Here is a 16,872-nt window from a genome sequence, read left to right on the forward strand (position 1 = left end):
GGTAGTACAGTCCAAAACATGTGCTTCAAAGATGAACCATGCATCCTGTGATTTTCCTTGAGGCCAGTGTCTAAATCTGTCAGTTTCTTGGGAGTCCCCTAAGAAATCTCATTTTGATTACCTCATTCTTGACTCTTGTGTTTATTTTCCAGTGCAGGTATGCTTTGTCACATGCAGTAGCCAACACACACGCCATACTGTTTGGTTAGTTCCAATTTTACCCTATCCCTTGTGTGAGTTGATGGTGCTGTGATCCAGCCCTACCTTCTGCAAACCAGTGGGTTATGAAGACTAAGTGAGGCAACCTCCAAGACCCCCACAAGGACTGCCCACATCCCTGGTGTTGCCATCTTTTGCTGCAGGCTAGCCCTACTAAGTACGTATCCCATCTGTCTCTCATAAAGACTTATGGGTGCTGTGGTTTAGGTCAGAATGCCCCACCTCCACACATAGACATGGTTCTTGTACACCAAGGTGAAAGATACAGCCCAGCATGGGAGTGTTCACAGTTCCCAAACCAAGGATGCTCACAGCACTGAATCCTGTGCATTCCCTGGCGTACTGCCGTCCAGCCTAATATGATTCACAACTAATGCTGGCACCTGTCAGCTGATGCAGCATTCCAGCTCAGCCTGGCTCATTTCCAGATGAACCCACACACAGTGTCAGCTCTTATTCTGATATTGAGCATGTGTCCCTTCTATGTAAAATATCACCCTTGTGATCTGCTTCCTCCTTGACTTTACAGATATGGCACCTCTACACATGACCATTTTAAGAAGCTGGGTATTCCTGGGCCAACACCTCTGCCTTTCCTGGGAAATATCATGGGCTACCGCAAGGTGAGTGTCCTTAAACTGCTGCCTTTTGCCGCAGTCCAGCTCCAGCCAAGTTCAGAGCTCAGGAAGGGTGCATGTAGTCAGCAATAAAGAAAGACACAGACACTGTCACTTGGTGTGTTCTCACACAGCTCAAGAAAAAGTTGTCCTTTTAAATTACTCAGACACCTCAAGGGCTTCTACACAAGCAACTGGTTGTTCTATTTTTTTATTTCAAGACTAGGCGTCATGTACAGACATTTAATCATTCTGTCTGTACTTCAGGGCTTAGCAGGTGCCCCTAAAGATAATTCTGCAAAATATTGTATTTATATTCTTCAAAGCAAGCCATTATTCATTCTTCAAGAGTAGCCATGGAGCAATAGCCAGCACTCTAAGGCCAAGGCACATGCGATTACCTGCTAATCAGCAGTACATTCCTACCACATTTCTATTTGTACAATTTACCCATTATTTAATGGGAAAATAGGTTACAAGAAAAAAAATATAAAATCTAAAACAAAAGTTTCAAATGTTAAATCCCCCTACAATTAAAGATTCTATAACGCCATAAATAATAAAAGAATAATCAAAAGCATTTTTCTTTAATAAAAGCATCCTTAATTTCATAGCTAAAAAGTATAAAAGTGGCTGAAACAGTCACATTTTCTGTGCTACAAAAATCAGAAAGACAGGCTATTCTTTGAGATGACAATTACTATATTTATTGCCATAGCAGTTTCAGCTCTCACTCTGATCACTTCCATTACTTTGTAAAATTCTTTTTAAGACATTTCCCAGAAGGCATGCTATATGTCTAGGCCCGATTTCAGGGAAATGGATAGGTACAGAATAAGGTGTCCAAAAGTGGCATGGGTTTAATTGTACTCCTATGCACAGTTAAAGGCCCACTCACCAAGACATTAACAATAATGTTGGCAAAAGCCATCTCAAGGGGTCAAACAATGCCTCAATAGATTACAGAATACTTAGTGGGATGCTTGAGTTTCCATGCAAAAGGGTGGTGAGGCTGTGTCAAAATGGTCAGAGAGAAATCCTCCAGACCCTGCCAAACACCTGGAAGCCCCCCGGGGACCTGCCAAGCAGGGGAGCTGTTCTCTTCACACCTTCATGTCACCCACACCCACTGCAAGGACCCCAGCTACATTTTCCTCATGTGTTTGCATAGACTGTTGAATTTTATGAGATGAAATTCTCAGAGGAGTAGGTTTGAATTTACCAGGTTTCTGATGGATGTGTGGATCACAATATCCATGACTACACTTGATCAGAAGCTTAGAAGTACAACTGTATCCAGGCCTTGCAAGTAGAACAGAGGTACCCTGTTAGCTGAGCCATCTCTGCTGAAGCCTATGATATGTATCAGTGTGAATTTAACGTGAGAAGGCAGGGACAGATATGGGGCACAGATACTCAAATATGGAAGAGACATGACTTAGCTACTATGCAGGAATGCCTGACCCTGTGCTATTACCATAATATACTAGTGCTGTGTGTAGAACTTGTATCTGTTACTCTTTCCCATACTGTGTTCCCAAATTGGAAGGTGAGTTCACATGCATTATTTCACCAATGCACTTTCTCCCTCTGGAACATACTCAAGAGTGACATAAATCTGTGAGTACAGAAGAAATTGACTGGTGTCTTTAGTATCTTAAATCTGTCAGAAGTCTAGAAAGTTCATGATATCTAGAGACGTGACTGAATTCATGTTGGGGAACCTCACAGTTTTCGTCAAGTCTCAGTTTCCTCATGTATACATGGAGAAAAATACTTGCTGGGGTATGAAATATTTTAATACCACAGAGGCCCAAGAAAATTTCTTCACAATGATAAGGATTACACAGTCTCTATAGATAAGGTTTAGCAACAGGGTTTCCACAGTATTTAGGGAAACCTAAAAAATGCCTTTGAATTCTGCACTTCAACTACCATCTCTCTTTTTTTCCCAGGTCTCTCTGAATTGGAGTTTCTGATAATTAAATCATAACATCTTAAGCTTGTAGTGATTTTATTTTTCTTAGTTTGCTTCAACTGGAGATCAAGTTTATTGGTTTTGCAATAATAATCACATTTCATTTCATTTCCCTTTCAGGGTGTGTGGGATTTTGAGATGAAATGTTATAAAAAATATGGACATATTTGGGGGTGAGTATTTGGAAAGTTTCCTTTTTCTGGTGAGGTACCCAAGGTTTGGGGACAAACTTGTGTCTAGCTGCTCCACTTGTGATACAGCACTCTGCTGGCTGCTTGGAAGGCAGTGGAGAATGACTCAAGAACTTGGTGCCCCTGCCCCTATATGGAAAACTTGGAAGAAGCTCTTGGTCCAATGTTTGTTTCAACTTAATCATGGCCATTGTGTCAATTTGGGAAGTAAACTAGAGGATGGGAAACTTAACTTTTCTTGCATTCCTTCTTTTTGTGCAAAATATACCATTAATAGATCGATTATAAATGAGTGAATAGAATTATTGAGAAAAGAAAGAAGGACTGGAAGGTACAAGTAAATGTGTTGTATATATACTATATATATATATATATATATATATATATATATATGCAATGGATGTTTATATATGTGTATATTAGGGTTAAATATAGGGCATCCTTGTCCATTTCCAGTATTCATTCAGCAGAGAAAGTGGTATAACTGATGTGCTTGGAATATATGAGCAAGTTGGAAATGATTTTGCCACTTCTTATATGTTTTTAGAATTTCAGATCTTGTCTGATCAAACTCTTATAGCTGGTCCAGGGACTTCTGAGGTAACATGGCCTACAAAACTATTGTGATCTGTTGGAAGAACATGAAGCACTGGATCTCCTTTCACTCAATCTTAAATTTGCCTATCAGCCAGCCAGGCAGTCAGGTCATTGTTGGTTGCTGCCACCTTGTGGTTGGTGGGTGTTTTCACTCCCCTTAGTACTCATATTTTAGAGCTAGTATGTGCTAGTGTTGATTAAGTAGTTCTGTGCATAGATTTGCAAATCAGGGCCAGATAGTTTTAGCCGGCAAAGGTTGGCCCTCTCCCTAGACTCCTAAGAACAACAACAGCAAAGTTGCTATGAAATGATATGCAAAGGAAATAAACAGACATTTTTCAAAAGATGAAATCCAATGGATATCAGACATATGAAAAGATGCTCAGATTCCGTAGCTGTCAGGGAGATACAACTGAAAACCACACTGAGGTACCACCTAACTCCAGTCAGATGGGCCTACATTCAGAACTCTACTAGCAATACCTGCTGGCACAGGAAAGGATTTGGGGAGAAATGTACCTGCCTTCACTGCTGGTAGGAATATAGACTAGTACAACCAATATAAAAATCAGTATGGAGGATGCTTAAAGAATTCCAGATAAATCTGCCGTATGACCCAGATATTCCACTCCTAAGAATATACACAAAGTTAAAGAAAACCGCATGAGAAAGGGAGCTATAATCCTATATTTACAGCAGCACAAGCTACAATAGCAAAAACATGGAAACAATCCAGATGCCTATTCAAAGAGGAGGGGTTAAAGAAACTGTGGTACATTTACTCCATGGAATATTACTCAGCCATTAAAAAGAATGAAATTAAATAATTAGCAACTAGACATCCCCAACTAGAGAGCATCATCCTCAATGAAATAATGCAATCACAAAAGGACAAATACCATATGTTCTCTTTAATATAAGAAAACCATCATGCCAATTAGGCATTTGGGTTTTCTTTCTGTCACCCACGCATTGGTAATTCAGTGGTCTGTTGTTTCAACTCTATCATCTAGTGCAAGGACAGAATACAGGAAAATAAAGTAATCTGGCAGTTGGCAGTGGGGGTTCATAGAGACCCTCAGTACAGACAGAAGTGGCAGTGAAGGTAGAGTAGTGTTACAGAGAACAGAGAGCACAATAGTGGCTGGTGAGCAGAGATCCAGACCCCAGCAACAGACAAGGACCCAGCAGCAGTCACAGCTAGATTCTTCTGGCTGCCATATTAAATGGAGAAAGAGTGAAAGCCTTTCCTCTAAAATCTGAAACTAGGCATGGATGTCTAGTGTCACCATTACTCTTCAATATAGTATTGGAAATCCTTGCCAGAGTTGTTAGGCAAGAAAAAGAAATTGAAAGATCCCAAATTGAATGAGGAACTGAAAGGATCTGTATTTGCAGATAACATGTTTCGATACATAGGAGAACCAAAACACAGTTGAGACACTATTGAATCTCAGAGCAGACTTTGGCAGGGTAGCAGGATACAAAATAAATGAAGACAAATATGTGGTGCTGTTATATACAAATGGTTGCATGGCTGAGAAATTGTAAGCATTGTCCACTTTAAGATAGCAGATATCTTAAGTACCTAGGAATTAATCAAATCAAATATGTGGAAGACCTCTAAGATGAAAACAGTTTAAGATTAAAAAGAAAACAGAAGAAAACATGGAGAAATGGAGAAATGTACCATTTTTTAGAAATGGTAAGATCAACATCATCAAAATGAACATATGATCAAAAGCAATATACAGATTCAACATAATCGGAATTTGAATTCCAACAACATTCTTCTCAGAAATGGAAAGAATGATACAAAAGTTTATGTGGAAACACAAGAGACCCCGAATACCAAAGCTATCCTGAAGAATAAAATTCACTCTTAGGGAATCACAATTACAGACCTCAAGACCTACTACAGAGCAGTGGTCATCTAAACACTCAGGTACAGAAACAGAGAAGAATAATAGAATGGGATAGAAACACAAGAAGGGAGCTTGTCCATGTATTGCCAACTAATTTCTAACAAGAAAACTGCAAACAATCCAGCAAAAAAGCCTGGTCTATTCAACAAATGCTGTTGGGACAATTGGATATCAGCATGCAGAATTAAGAAGCAAAACCCACACCTGTCATATAATACAAAAATCAGCTCTAAATGGTCAAGGACCGAAATCTACATGCAGAAACCATCAGAACTGTAAAACAAAAACATTGGAAGCACTATCCAAGAAACAGGAACAGGGAAAGGCTTCTTTAAAAAACTATTTCATGTTTAAATGTATTTTCTTCCTTTGATTTACCTTAAGTTTTTGACGACAGGAGTGTCTTCTGCAGTTGGAATCTTGCTGTATATCTTAATCTAACTTCAACCAGGAAAGGATGTTGCTGTGTGTTGTACAAAAGGGCTGTAACAAACATAATCTCAGGATCAAAGTGTGGTTCCTGGGGTTGGCTGTGCCTGCTGCATCAGGTTGGTCATGTTTAACCATTTCTGTTTCCCTATGATAGATTTTTTCAGGGTCTACAGCCTGTGCTGGTCATTGCTGATCCAGACATGATGAAAACAGTGCTTGTGAAGGAATGTTACTCTGTCTTCACAAACCGGCGGGTAGGCATTGGAATATTTTTCAAGTTTAAGTATTAATTGTTAGACTTTTGTTCTTAAATATTAGCTATTCACAAAATGATCGTGGAAGATTCATGAGTGTTTCATTTTGTTTTTCTGGATGACACTGTGTGCAAGTACAAAATTAGTGAATTTCTCCAGTAGCAGGTAGACAACAAATTGTATTCATATTTCATGTTTCACCTCTCTTTCTCTCTCTCTCTCTCCCTCTGTGTGTGTGCATGTAGTTAACCACATGAGACAGATGTGTAGATTTGTATAGTTAGCAGCACAAATAGATCAGAACTCTTCCATCAGAAAAAAAACTCACTTTTACTCTTTTGTTAGAGTGACAATATGTACCGTATCCCTTACTTTTCACAGAATCCTTGTAAGATTTTTTTTTTTTGCTTTTTATTTAGAGGAGGTCAATTTCTTCATTTTTCCTAAGGTTAATTTTTTTTCAAAGTTGAATGAAATAATATTGAATATGAAAAAAATTAAACTGTTTTTTTGATACAGTTTAGTTGGTGCTGGGTTCTCCCTGCTCCCCCATCCAAGTTTCATATCCTCTACTTTTTGTTCCCATCTAGTCTCTGTGTGTCTTGAATTTTCCCAAGTCCATCATGATTCCGCTGGTGTGTTTCCCAACCCTTTAGTAGACAATGTCCTTTTTATCAGTATTATTGGTACTGCCCATAAATAACAAACAAATTCTCATTTTACCTTCATTAGGGCCCTGGGATACAAGCATGAACTCACAACCAAGTGATTGACATTCTCCTACATGCTTTTGTTCATTGTGCTTTTAATATCACGTCTGAAAATTCTTTGCCTAGCACTTCTGTGTTTTATACTTTATGTATATATATAATCTATTTTGACTTAGTATTTATGTCAGGTATGCGGTTTAGACCACTGTTAATTTTTGGACTATGTGCTACCCAATTTGTTTCAACATTCCTTCACTCACTTCATTAAACTGATTTATCACCTGTGAAATTCAGGAGTGATTGTGTGGGTCCAAGTTTCATCATCTGTTCTATTGTACTGATCACTCTGACTAATCCTCCAATAATAATAGTGTCTTGGTTATGGCTCCTCTATAATAAGCCTTACCATGTAGTGTGAATTCTCCCACTTTATTTTTCAGGAGTGGCTTAGCTGTTCATGTTCTCTTGCCTTTCCATACAAATACAAATTTAGGATAGTTCATTTGTCTGCAGCAAAGTGCAGCTGAGCTGTGTTAGAGTCTGTGTCCTTAGAGTTGTGACTATGTCAGTCTATGACCGTAGCATGCCTCTCCATTGTGTTAGGTTTCTTGGATTCCTTTCATTAACATATTGCTATCAGCATATACTACCTGTCTATCCATTGATCTATCTTTCTCTATGCATATATGTTAATTCTATACCTAAACTGCTTATATATATTGGAAGTGATTGCAAGTATATTTATATTATGTCTTCATAAGTTTAACAAGAGAGTGATTTCATCTGAATTCTGACTGATGGGAATGGCAAAATTTTGAGTTTCTCCATTGCATCGTATGTTGACTGAATTTTTTTTCTTCTACTCTTTTTTTTTCTTTGAAAAACAGCATCTTTTTTTAAAATCAAGTTGAGAAAGTGTGTCCGTACTTCCAAGTTTTAATTATTTTCTTGCATAATATTGGAAATGTTCATTTTAAACAACCTATAGCTTTAGAAGATGGAAAAATATTCCTAGAATTTTGGTTGCTTGGCCAGTTTTAGGATGATTTGTATAATTCTATTTTTCCTTTTCTTCTTGTGGTGATATTGAGAAAAATGGACTTCCATACAATTACATTAATTCTTCAGAATAGCAAATAAGTTTACTTTTTAAAGATGTATGTATTCTTATTTGAAGGGCAGATTTTTCAGCAATAGAAGTTGAGATGCAGAAGAAACTCTCCCATTCACTGTTTCACTTTATAAAAGGCTGCAATGGCCAGAGCAGATTTAATCAAAGCCAAGCTCCAGGAGCTTCTTCTGGGTCTCCCATGTAGATGCAGGGGCCAGATAATTTCATCATTCTTTGCAGTTTCTCCAGGTTATATGCAGGGAGCTGGATCAGAATGCTGATATAGGATGTCAAAGCTACTAAAAGTTGCTTGAACTGCAATGAGAGGTTTAGTATGAAATGCCACATGCTGGCCTAACAAGTAAGTATTAGCCTCAGAGATATTATCTGTTTAAAAAAAATCATTGTACAAATGTGTAAGTTTTTTGGTGCATATAATGCAATTGTTTTCATTCTACTGCATAATATTTTAATAAATAAATGTAGAATCAATGGACCAGGTAGTTAACATTTTCAGTCTTTAATTTTAGTAAAGAATTTTTATTAAATATACCAAAAATCTGTTAATGAAATGGGTGGAGATTGCAGAGAAAGAATGAGAGAGAGGGTGAAAGAGAGTAAGAGTGAGACTTAGAGCATGAGCGTCCATCAATTGGTTAACTCCTGAATTACTGTCATTGCCAGAGCTTGGCCCATTTGAAGCTAGGAGCCAGGAGCTTCTTCTGGGTTTTCCGCGTGGTTGCAGGAACCAAAGTGTTTCATTCATCCCCCAATGCTTTCCTTGGCCATTGAAAGGAACCTAGATCATAATTAAAGCAGTAGCTGCCCTTATTGGGTCCAACTGACACTGTTCCTTCTATTTTCTTATATTCCTTATAATTTCTTATAATTCATAGCCAGAATAATTCGTGAATTATTCTCTTTCAGCATTTCATTCAGTATAAAAATACATTATTGTGAAGTATAGGTGTGCCACTGTAGTATCAATCCCTAAATCCTATTATGACACAGTGTTATGGTGCCTGCCTTTCAACACCCTTCTCTGTTTCCTCCTGCAGTCCTTCAAAGCCTGCAGCAGTACCTTGTGTTCACAATAGGCTATAAAACTTGTACACATGAGAGAAACATTTGGTGTTTGTTTGTAAGATTTATTTGGCTTAAGATAACAAGGTCCTGTTCCATCCATTGAGCTGCAAATAACAGGACTTCAGAGTTTAGTTCTTTCTTTGATACTATGATTTCATTGTCTGGAGGGGATACATACCTCAAAGTGGAACAGTTAAACCTAAATGAAAGGTATTTTTACTTTTTAAGGAAAGATCTCCTCTTTTATCAGTTGTGTTTCATGTGCATGTTTCTGTGTATAGAGAGTGAGCAGAGGGATGGAAAACAAAATTGATTCAAATAAACATACACCTTTTGTGAACCATATGGCCTTCTACCAGCAACACATTTTTTTCTGCTATATGTTAGAGGATGCTCTAGGATCCTATTTCTGTTTTGTCTCCTGGAAGGCCAGATTCTCTGATTTATGGCACATTGACTTTTTATAGGAAAATGGAAGAAAAATGGCTCAGACCATAGCAAATCTACTATCCTATGTGGCTAAGCATTTGGAATAATATTTATTGAGCACATAATCGTAGCACGCCAACTGGTATACTTCCACTAAATACTTTTGAAATGACTGATGTGTCTGTAACAAATATTTGCAGCAATGGTGATCCTTAGAACTTATGCATGATGAAATGTCTTTATTTGAATTCTAGTCTTTTGGACCAGTGGGATTTATGAAAATTGCCCTCATGATCTCTAAGGATGAAGAATGGAAGAGACTTAGAACACTGTTGTCTCCAGCCTTCACTAGTGGAAAACTCAAGGAGGTAATGTATTAGTGGATTTTTAAGTAGAAACTTAGCTGAGTCTGGAAACAAGTAGAAACAAAATTCTAGTGAGTTTGAAGGGCAAGATTCATTGGGCTCAAGGTTCCTCAAAATGATCTTTTTGTGTATGTGTCCTAGAAGAGACATTAGATGTTGCTGAAATACCTCTTTTGTGGTAATCCATTCCTTTTGACTTGGATATTTATTTTAACTGTGAATTATGTGGTGCATACTTAGACCAATGTCACTCCTGCATGCATTAGAAAACTATTTCCTTATGTCACTTGAGTCTCTGCATCTCACTGTGGCTGGTGTTGTGTGTGTACCTAGATGTTACCCATCATTGTCCATTATGGAGATGTGTTGGTGAAAAATCTGAGTCAGGAAGCAGAGAAAGGCAAGCCCATCAATGTGAAAGAGTAAGTAGTAATATATTTGTGGGGTTCAGTGCTCTTTCAGTGCATGGCATGGATTTGAAATTTCCCTTCTGGAATCCCTAGAGTCAGCATACAACAGCTGGTATGCTGTGTAAACTCCAATGATTCAACCAGAATTTTCAGACCCAACTCAAAGGGAGTTGGGGACAGATTGGGCCTTCTTTGAATAGAGCATGTAACAGAGTTACTAGCTTGACTGTCACCTTGAGTACTTGAGAGACAAAATTCAAGTGTAGAAAGAAGAAACATGATTGTGTCAAAGTTAAAGTTTTGTTTGTTTTTGTTGTGGTTGATGGTATGGAGTAGGGCTGGGGCAGTAGGGGAAGCATTTGGTATATTTGGGGAAGCAAGCTCTATGCCAGGAGGGTCCCAGTGTGTGTGCAGGAATAACCGAAATGCCTTCATGATATTGCTAAAGATATTAGGAAAATACTAAATATTGAAGTATGTTTTTTACTTTAAAGTTCTTGAATATGTGGAGAGAGAAGGCCCAGAAAAGCCTTTGGGGTTGACAATAAAATAATTTGTTATCTCAACCAAAAATAATTTGTTATATATGTAGGTATATTTATTTGGTGTGATGAGAGGCCTAGAATATGACATATGTTCTGTCTCCTGATCTTAAATATATGCAAAAGTAGGGATTAGGCAAACCAAGAGGTAGTTATTCAATGTAGCTCTCACCTGGGTGTTGAATGACACCAGTGCATGAGCTGTTCCTTGGTGTCTCCAAGAACATGCATTCTGAAGAAGCTGGGGTTTATTAGAGGAGCTGACATTTGTCCTGAGGACTTACACATGGAATGCAGCATCTCAAACAGCATCCTAATTGTACTATTCTGCTGCTCTAATCAGTATGACCTAATTTTGAATTATTCAGTAGTAGACTTTGTAAACGACAAATTCTTGGAGAAGCAGGGAGAATATCACATATTTATGAATTCTTCCTAATACTAGGTTTAAGGGAGATTTATTCTTATACTTCTTCATGGTTGTCTATGATTTTAAAGTGAATTCTACCTTCAGGCCCATCTCAGATTCTAGTGAAGGAAAACAAGGTGTATTTTAGTGGATTGTCAACGGATGGAGAAAAGGGGAAATGAAGTTCCTGCAATTTAGAGCAGAGTGTTGATGTTTCGTAATGTGCTAGGGAAAAAGCATTTTTCCCATTGGTTTCTGGTGTGAGGCAAGACCTGGACACATGTCACCATCTTTTTGTTATTATTGTTTTTATTAATTGCATTGCATTATGTGATACAGTGTTATAGGCACTGGGATACCCCCACCCTTCCCTGAATCGTCTTGCATGGTAGATTTCTCCATCTTATTGCATTACCACAGTTCAAATTCAGTTGAGATTCTTCTATTGGGAGTATTTACCAAGCATAAAGTACAGCATCTTATTATCCTAGTAGCTTCAAAGATTTCTTGGTGAGACCGTCTCTGGTCTGAAGGTAAAGCCAGTAAAGTATCATCCCAATCAATTAAAAGCCCAACATAACATCAACAACAATTTACAACAGTATGGCATTAATTGACATGGTAATGATTAACCAATATGTTAATAGGAAAATGTAGGTTCTTAACCACATCGCGTGACTTCTTCATAGACATTTCAATTTTTGGATTATATTCAACTGGGTTCTATACACCTCAAAATGGCTATAGATTACTATTCATGTGTCTCATATCTATTTTTATTCTCGTCTGATCTCAGAAGCTAACCAGGATCAGGCCCAATAAGTACTTGGATGGGTGACCGCATGCCACCTTCTAGAGTCCCTTAGAATGAATGCGTTATTCCACTCTGTCCTGCTAAATCTTTAGATCTTACACACCAGTTACAAACACATATAGCACACACTTCTGCAATCTATGTTTTTATGGTCTTTAGCTCTGCTTGAGTGTAAATGCATGCCTAATATTCCTAGAGTCCCTGCTACCCCTAGGACAATGACAACTGCACATTTCACCCTTGACACGTGTGAGTGTGAGTAACGGAAGTAATGTTTGTTCTGATGATCTAGGTTGTAGTTTTATCTTTTAACAAATACCTTTATCTCAATAGTAGAGAGGTGGATATGTCCTATTTGCTGGTCCACCATGTTAGCTATTTCTGAACTCATGTGTGATATGGTGACAACCTGTTAAACTACAATCTTCTGCATGCCAGGATGTGTTAGCATGAAGCTAGATCAGAAAGGTGGTCGGCTGGACTTAAGCCAGAATTCTGACTGTTGATGTGTGCTTACTAAACGTAAGCCACTGAGGCCCTATGCCTGCCTCCAGATGTGGTCCAGGAATGGTTTGGCAGTCTGCCTGCTTTGCTTGACATGTGCTTTCTTAGCACTTCCTGCTGCATGTGTGGCTCAAGAATGGCAAGTAGGTGCTGGTTTTAATTGTTCTTGTGTCTCTCTATAGAATCCTTGGGGCATACAGCATGGATGTGATCACTAGCACATCATTTGGAGTGAACACTGATTCCCTTAGAAACCCAGAGGATCCCTTCTTGAAAAATCTCAGGAGGCTAAATAATTATGATATCTTTAGTCCTTTACTATTCTCAGTAAGTAAGTATTGCACTATTTATTCATCTTGTTAAAATATGTTTTACATATTATTAATAAACAATAACATACCTATTTTAAATGCATAGTTAAGCCATCTTTGTTGCCAATTCTAGAACATTTTTGTCAATTCAGTAATTCTATTCCTTCTCTCATCACTCCTTTCCCCCTGTAGCACTCATCTTTTATCTCCATAGATTGGCTATTTCTTAAACTGCATTCAAATGGAATTGTTCCACACAAAGTTCCCTTGTGATTGTTTTATTTCAATCATTGTTAGGCAGCAAGTAATGTTCCATTTTGTAATTTTCAATCTTTTGTCTATCAAGGGATGCACTGGTTTTTGGACATTTGAATTGTTATTGTTTTGGCTTGAAAAGTGTGGTCATTATTTATTTTAATTTTTTGTTTTAACATCCATTTTAATCTTTTGAATATATATTCAGTAGTAGAATTAGTGGCAATAATTCTATGTTTAGCTAATTCAATTATTTTCAAGTGTTTTTCAGTAATACCTGTATGATTTTGCTTTCTTACCTGGAGTATGTAAGGTTCCAACTCTTTCTCTTTCTTGCCAGTGTTTGACTCTTGCATCTTCATCATATAGCCTTTCTTTTTTATTATTATTTATTTTTTAATTTTTTTATTGTTATTAACATTGTATTATGTGATACACTTTCATAGGCACTGGGGATTGCCCCCACCCCTCCCACACTCCTCCTCCCATAGTGGATTCCTCCACCTTGCTGCATAACCACAGTTCAAATCCAGTTGAGATTCCTTCATTGCAAGCATATACCTAGCATAAAGTCCAGCATCTTATTGTCCAGATAAGGATAAATCATTTTTTGTTTGTTCCACTATTAATATTTTCTAAATAACTTTTTTATCTTATGATATAATTCCATAGGCTCTTGGATTTCCCTTAACTCCTCTATAAATTCCTACCCTGTGAATCCCCCTATATTATGGCAATAGTATGGTTAGTAATAAGCAGCCATAAGTCCAACATTCTGCTATTTAAATGTACCCTGATATTGCAGGTATGGACAATGGCTGAGAGTTTATGTTTGTGTGTATCCTTTACTCTAAATAGTTGCTGTAAGTGCAAATGATTAATGTGTGATGATGTATGATTTGTGCATTTTCCTTTTATTGCTTCTGATTTGATTATCTTTCTTTTTTTATTTTTTTTTAATTTGTTATTAACTTTGTATTATGTGATACAGTTTTATAAGCACTGGGGAGTCCCCCCACCCCTCCCACACCCCTCCCCCTATAGTGGATTGCTCCACCTTGCTGCATAACCGCGGTTCAAGTTCAGTTGAAATTCCTTCATTGCAAGCATATACCTAGCATAAAGTCCAGCGTCTTATTGTCCAGATAAGTTCAGTGGTCTCTTGGGAAGGCCTTCTCTGGTCTGAAGGTAGGGCTAACAGAGTAAAGTTCCGGTCAGTTAAAACCCCCAACAAAACATCAGCGTGAATATACAATGTTATGGAATTAATTGGCATAGTATCGAGTGAACAATATGTTAAAAATAATGCAAGTTCAATTCTTCAAAACATCTGGGTTTAGACAGTGTCAGTGACTGGTTCAAAAAGTAACAATCAACCAAGCATAAATTACAGGTTAAATCAAGGCAGATATTAGATGTCTGACATAATATTGAGTAGACAATACGTTAAAATTACATGTAAGTTCTTGACTGCCTTCTACAACTATTTCATTGTCACCTCCTCAATTGAGGTGTGCAATGATTTTGGGGGATGTTACAGAGAAATCTCTCATACCTTGCTGATGGGTACTTGTTCTTTATGTTCCATCTAATAGTACATGAGTGAGTCTTTGATGACCTATCTTTATTGTTCTTTGGTTATCTCATCCTATTAGTGTGTGTATATGAGTGTGTGTGAATGTGTGTGTGTGTGTGAAGGGGGGCAGGGGAGTTAGGAGGAACCTTGTTGGTCATTATAGGAGGTGGAGGCCCAGAGTTGGAACTAGGTAAGGACTGGAGAAGATTCCCCCCCCATTGTCCCGCTGGAAGTTTATTGATCTTCTGATTCTGATGGCCGATCATGGTTCCTGGCTGTTGTTCTGATGTCGTTAGTTCCTATGTGGAAGGACTTGGACTTCTTCCAACTCGTGTAGTTTGTCCAAAGAGGGGGGATGTCTATCCTCTGGGTTCACAGCATCCGGAGGCATTCCAGATCCCCGTGTTCTCTTTGGCAGTTGTGTTGACGTTCTTGTGTCCGTTCTGCCAGACCTTGGTAGGAGTCCAGGAGTCCTTGTGGGTGGGGGATAAGCCCCCTCCAGTCCCTCTGTTCCGCTCTGGTGTTCTCCCCTCTTCTGTGCATATGGCCACCAGTTAATAGACTGTTTGGGTCGTTCCTAATTCCCCCTGTGTGTCATTGTAGCTTTTGCTATTGTATAATGCTGATCTGGATCTATCAACTTTAAGATACTTATCCAGTTCCTGCAGGTTACACCACGTGGATTCCTAGCTATTTCAAGGGAAATGAGAGATTTCTCTGTGTTCCCACCCAGTTACTGTGTATCGTAAGGGATTGGCATTATAGAGGGAATTACAATCATTCGGGACTTATGGAGTGAAACCATGATAGCAGCAGATTCGTCTGAGGGAGATTTACAGACATTGGAAATCTTTAGGGTTGCTTGGTGTCCCCAAAACACCGAGTTTTAGCATGAAGCTGTCGTGAGCAGCAGAGAACCAATTTCTCAGGGCTCCCTGGCCGGGCGGCCAGCAGGCGGAGCCTGGCGCCAAGTGGCGCCTGGGGACCCCGGCCGCCATGTGGCCGAGGCTCACGTCCCCGAGCGTCAGCCCCCCCCTTCTTCCCGGCCCGGGCTTGGGTCTAGCCACGCCCCTGGCGGCCCCAGCCCGGGGGTGGGATCCGCTGTACCTCTCCGTGACGCTAAGCCCAAAGAGGGCCGCGTGTGGGGGTCCAGCCGCCCCGACACAGTCTTCCAAGGGAGCGTGAAGACTGTGGGTTGCTTCCCAGGAGACAAGCTGGATTGCGCCTGGGGACCCCGGCCGCCATGTGGCCGAGGCTCACGTCCCCGAGCGTCAGCCCCGCCCCTCTTCCCGGCCAGGGCTTGGGTCTAGCCACGCCCCTGGCGGCCCCAGCCCGGGGGTGGGATCCGCTGTACCTCTCCGTGACGCTAAGCCCAAAGAGGGCCACGTGTGGGGGTCCAGCCGCCCCGACACAGTCTTCCAAGGGAGCGTGAAGACTGTGGGTTGCTTCCCAGGAGACAAGCTGGATTGCGCCTGGGGACCCCGGCCGCCATGTGGCCGAGGCTCACGTCCCCGAGCGTCAGCCCCGCCCCTCTTCCCGGCCAGGGCTTGGGTCTAGCCACGCCCCTGGCGGCCCCAGCCCGGGGGTGGGATCCGCTGTACCTCTCCGTGACGCTAAGCCCAAAGAGGGCCGCGTGTGGGGGTCCAGCCGCCCCGACACAGTCTTCCAAGGGAGCGTGAAGACTGTGGGTTGCTTCCCAGGAGACAAGCTGGATTGCGCCTGGGGACCCCGGCCGCCATGTGGCCGAGGCTCACGTCCCCGAGCGTCAGCCCCGCCCCTCTTCCCGGCCTGGGCTTGGGTCTAGCCACGCCCCTGGCGGCCCCAGCCCGGGGGTGGGATCCGCTGTACCTCTCCGTGACGCTAAGCCCAAAGAGGGCCGCGTGTGGGGGTCCAGCCGCCCCGACACAGTCTTCCAAGGGAGCGTGAAGACTGTGGGTTGCTTCCCAGGAGACAAGCTGGATTGCGCCTGGGGACCCCGGCCGCCATGTGGCCGAGGCTCACGTCCCCGAGCGTCAGCCCCTTATTTGATTATCAAGTCCAGAAATCCATTGCCAAATCTGAAGTCATGACCTCAAACCTCATGGCTTTCTGCTAGAATCTTATAGCTTTATATCTGCTGCATTGTAAGTTGATGCAT

General features: G+C 40.4%; 1 protein-coding gene across 1 annotated transcript in view; it reads left to right on the forward strand.

Annotated features, from left to right (window-relative positions):
- Positions 1-16,872, forward strand: part of LOC121171440 (cytochrome P450 3A6-like) — a 50,717-nt gene that overhangs the window by 1,428 nt on the left and 32,417 nt on the right. The window contains 6 exon segments of the mRNA XM_041003139.1: positions 749-842; positions 2,935-2,987; positions 6,114-6,213; positions 9,804-9,917; positions 10,248-10,336; positions 12,776-12,924. Coding sequence (XP_040859073.1) covers positions 749-842; positions 2,935-2,987; positions 6,114-6,213; positions 9,804-9,917; positions 10,248-10,336; positions 12,776-12,924 — 599 coding nt within the window.

Source organism: Ochotona curzoniae, unplaced genomic scaffold (assembly GCF_017591425.1).
Source record: "Ochotona curzoniae isolate NIBS_2020 unplaced genomic scaffold, NIBS_Ocur_1.0 scaffold_2656, whole genome shotgun sequence".
Classification (NCBI taxonomy): Eukaryota; Metazoa; Chordata; class Mammalia; order Lagomorpha; family Ochotonidae; genus Ochotona; species Ochotona curzoniae.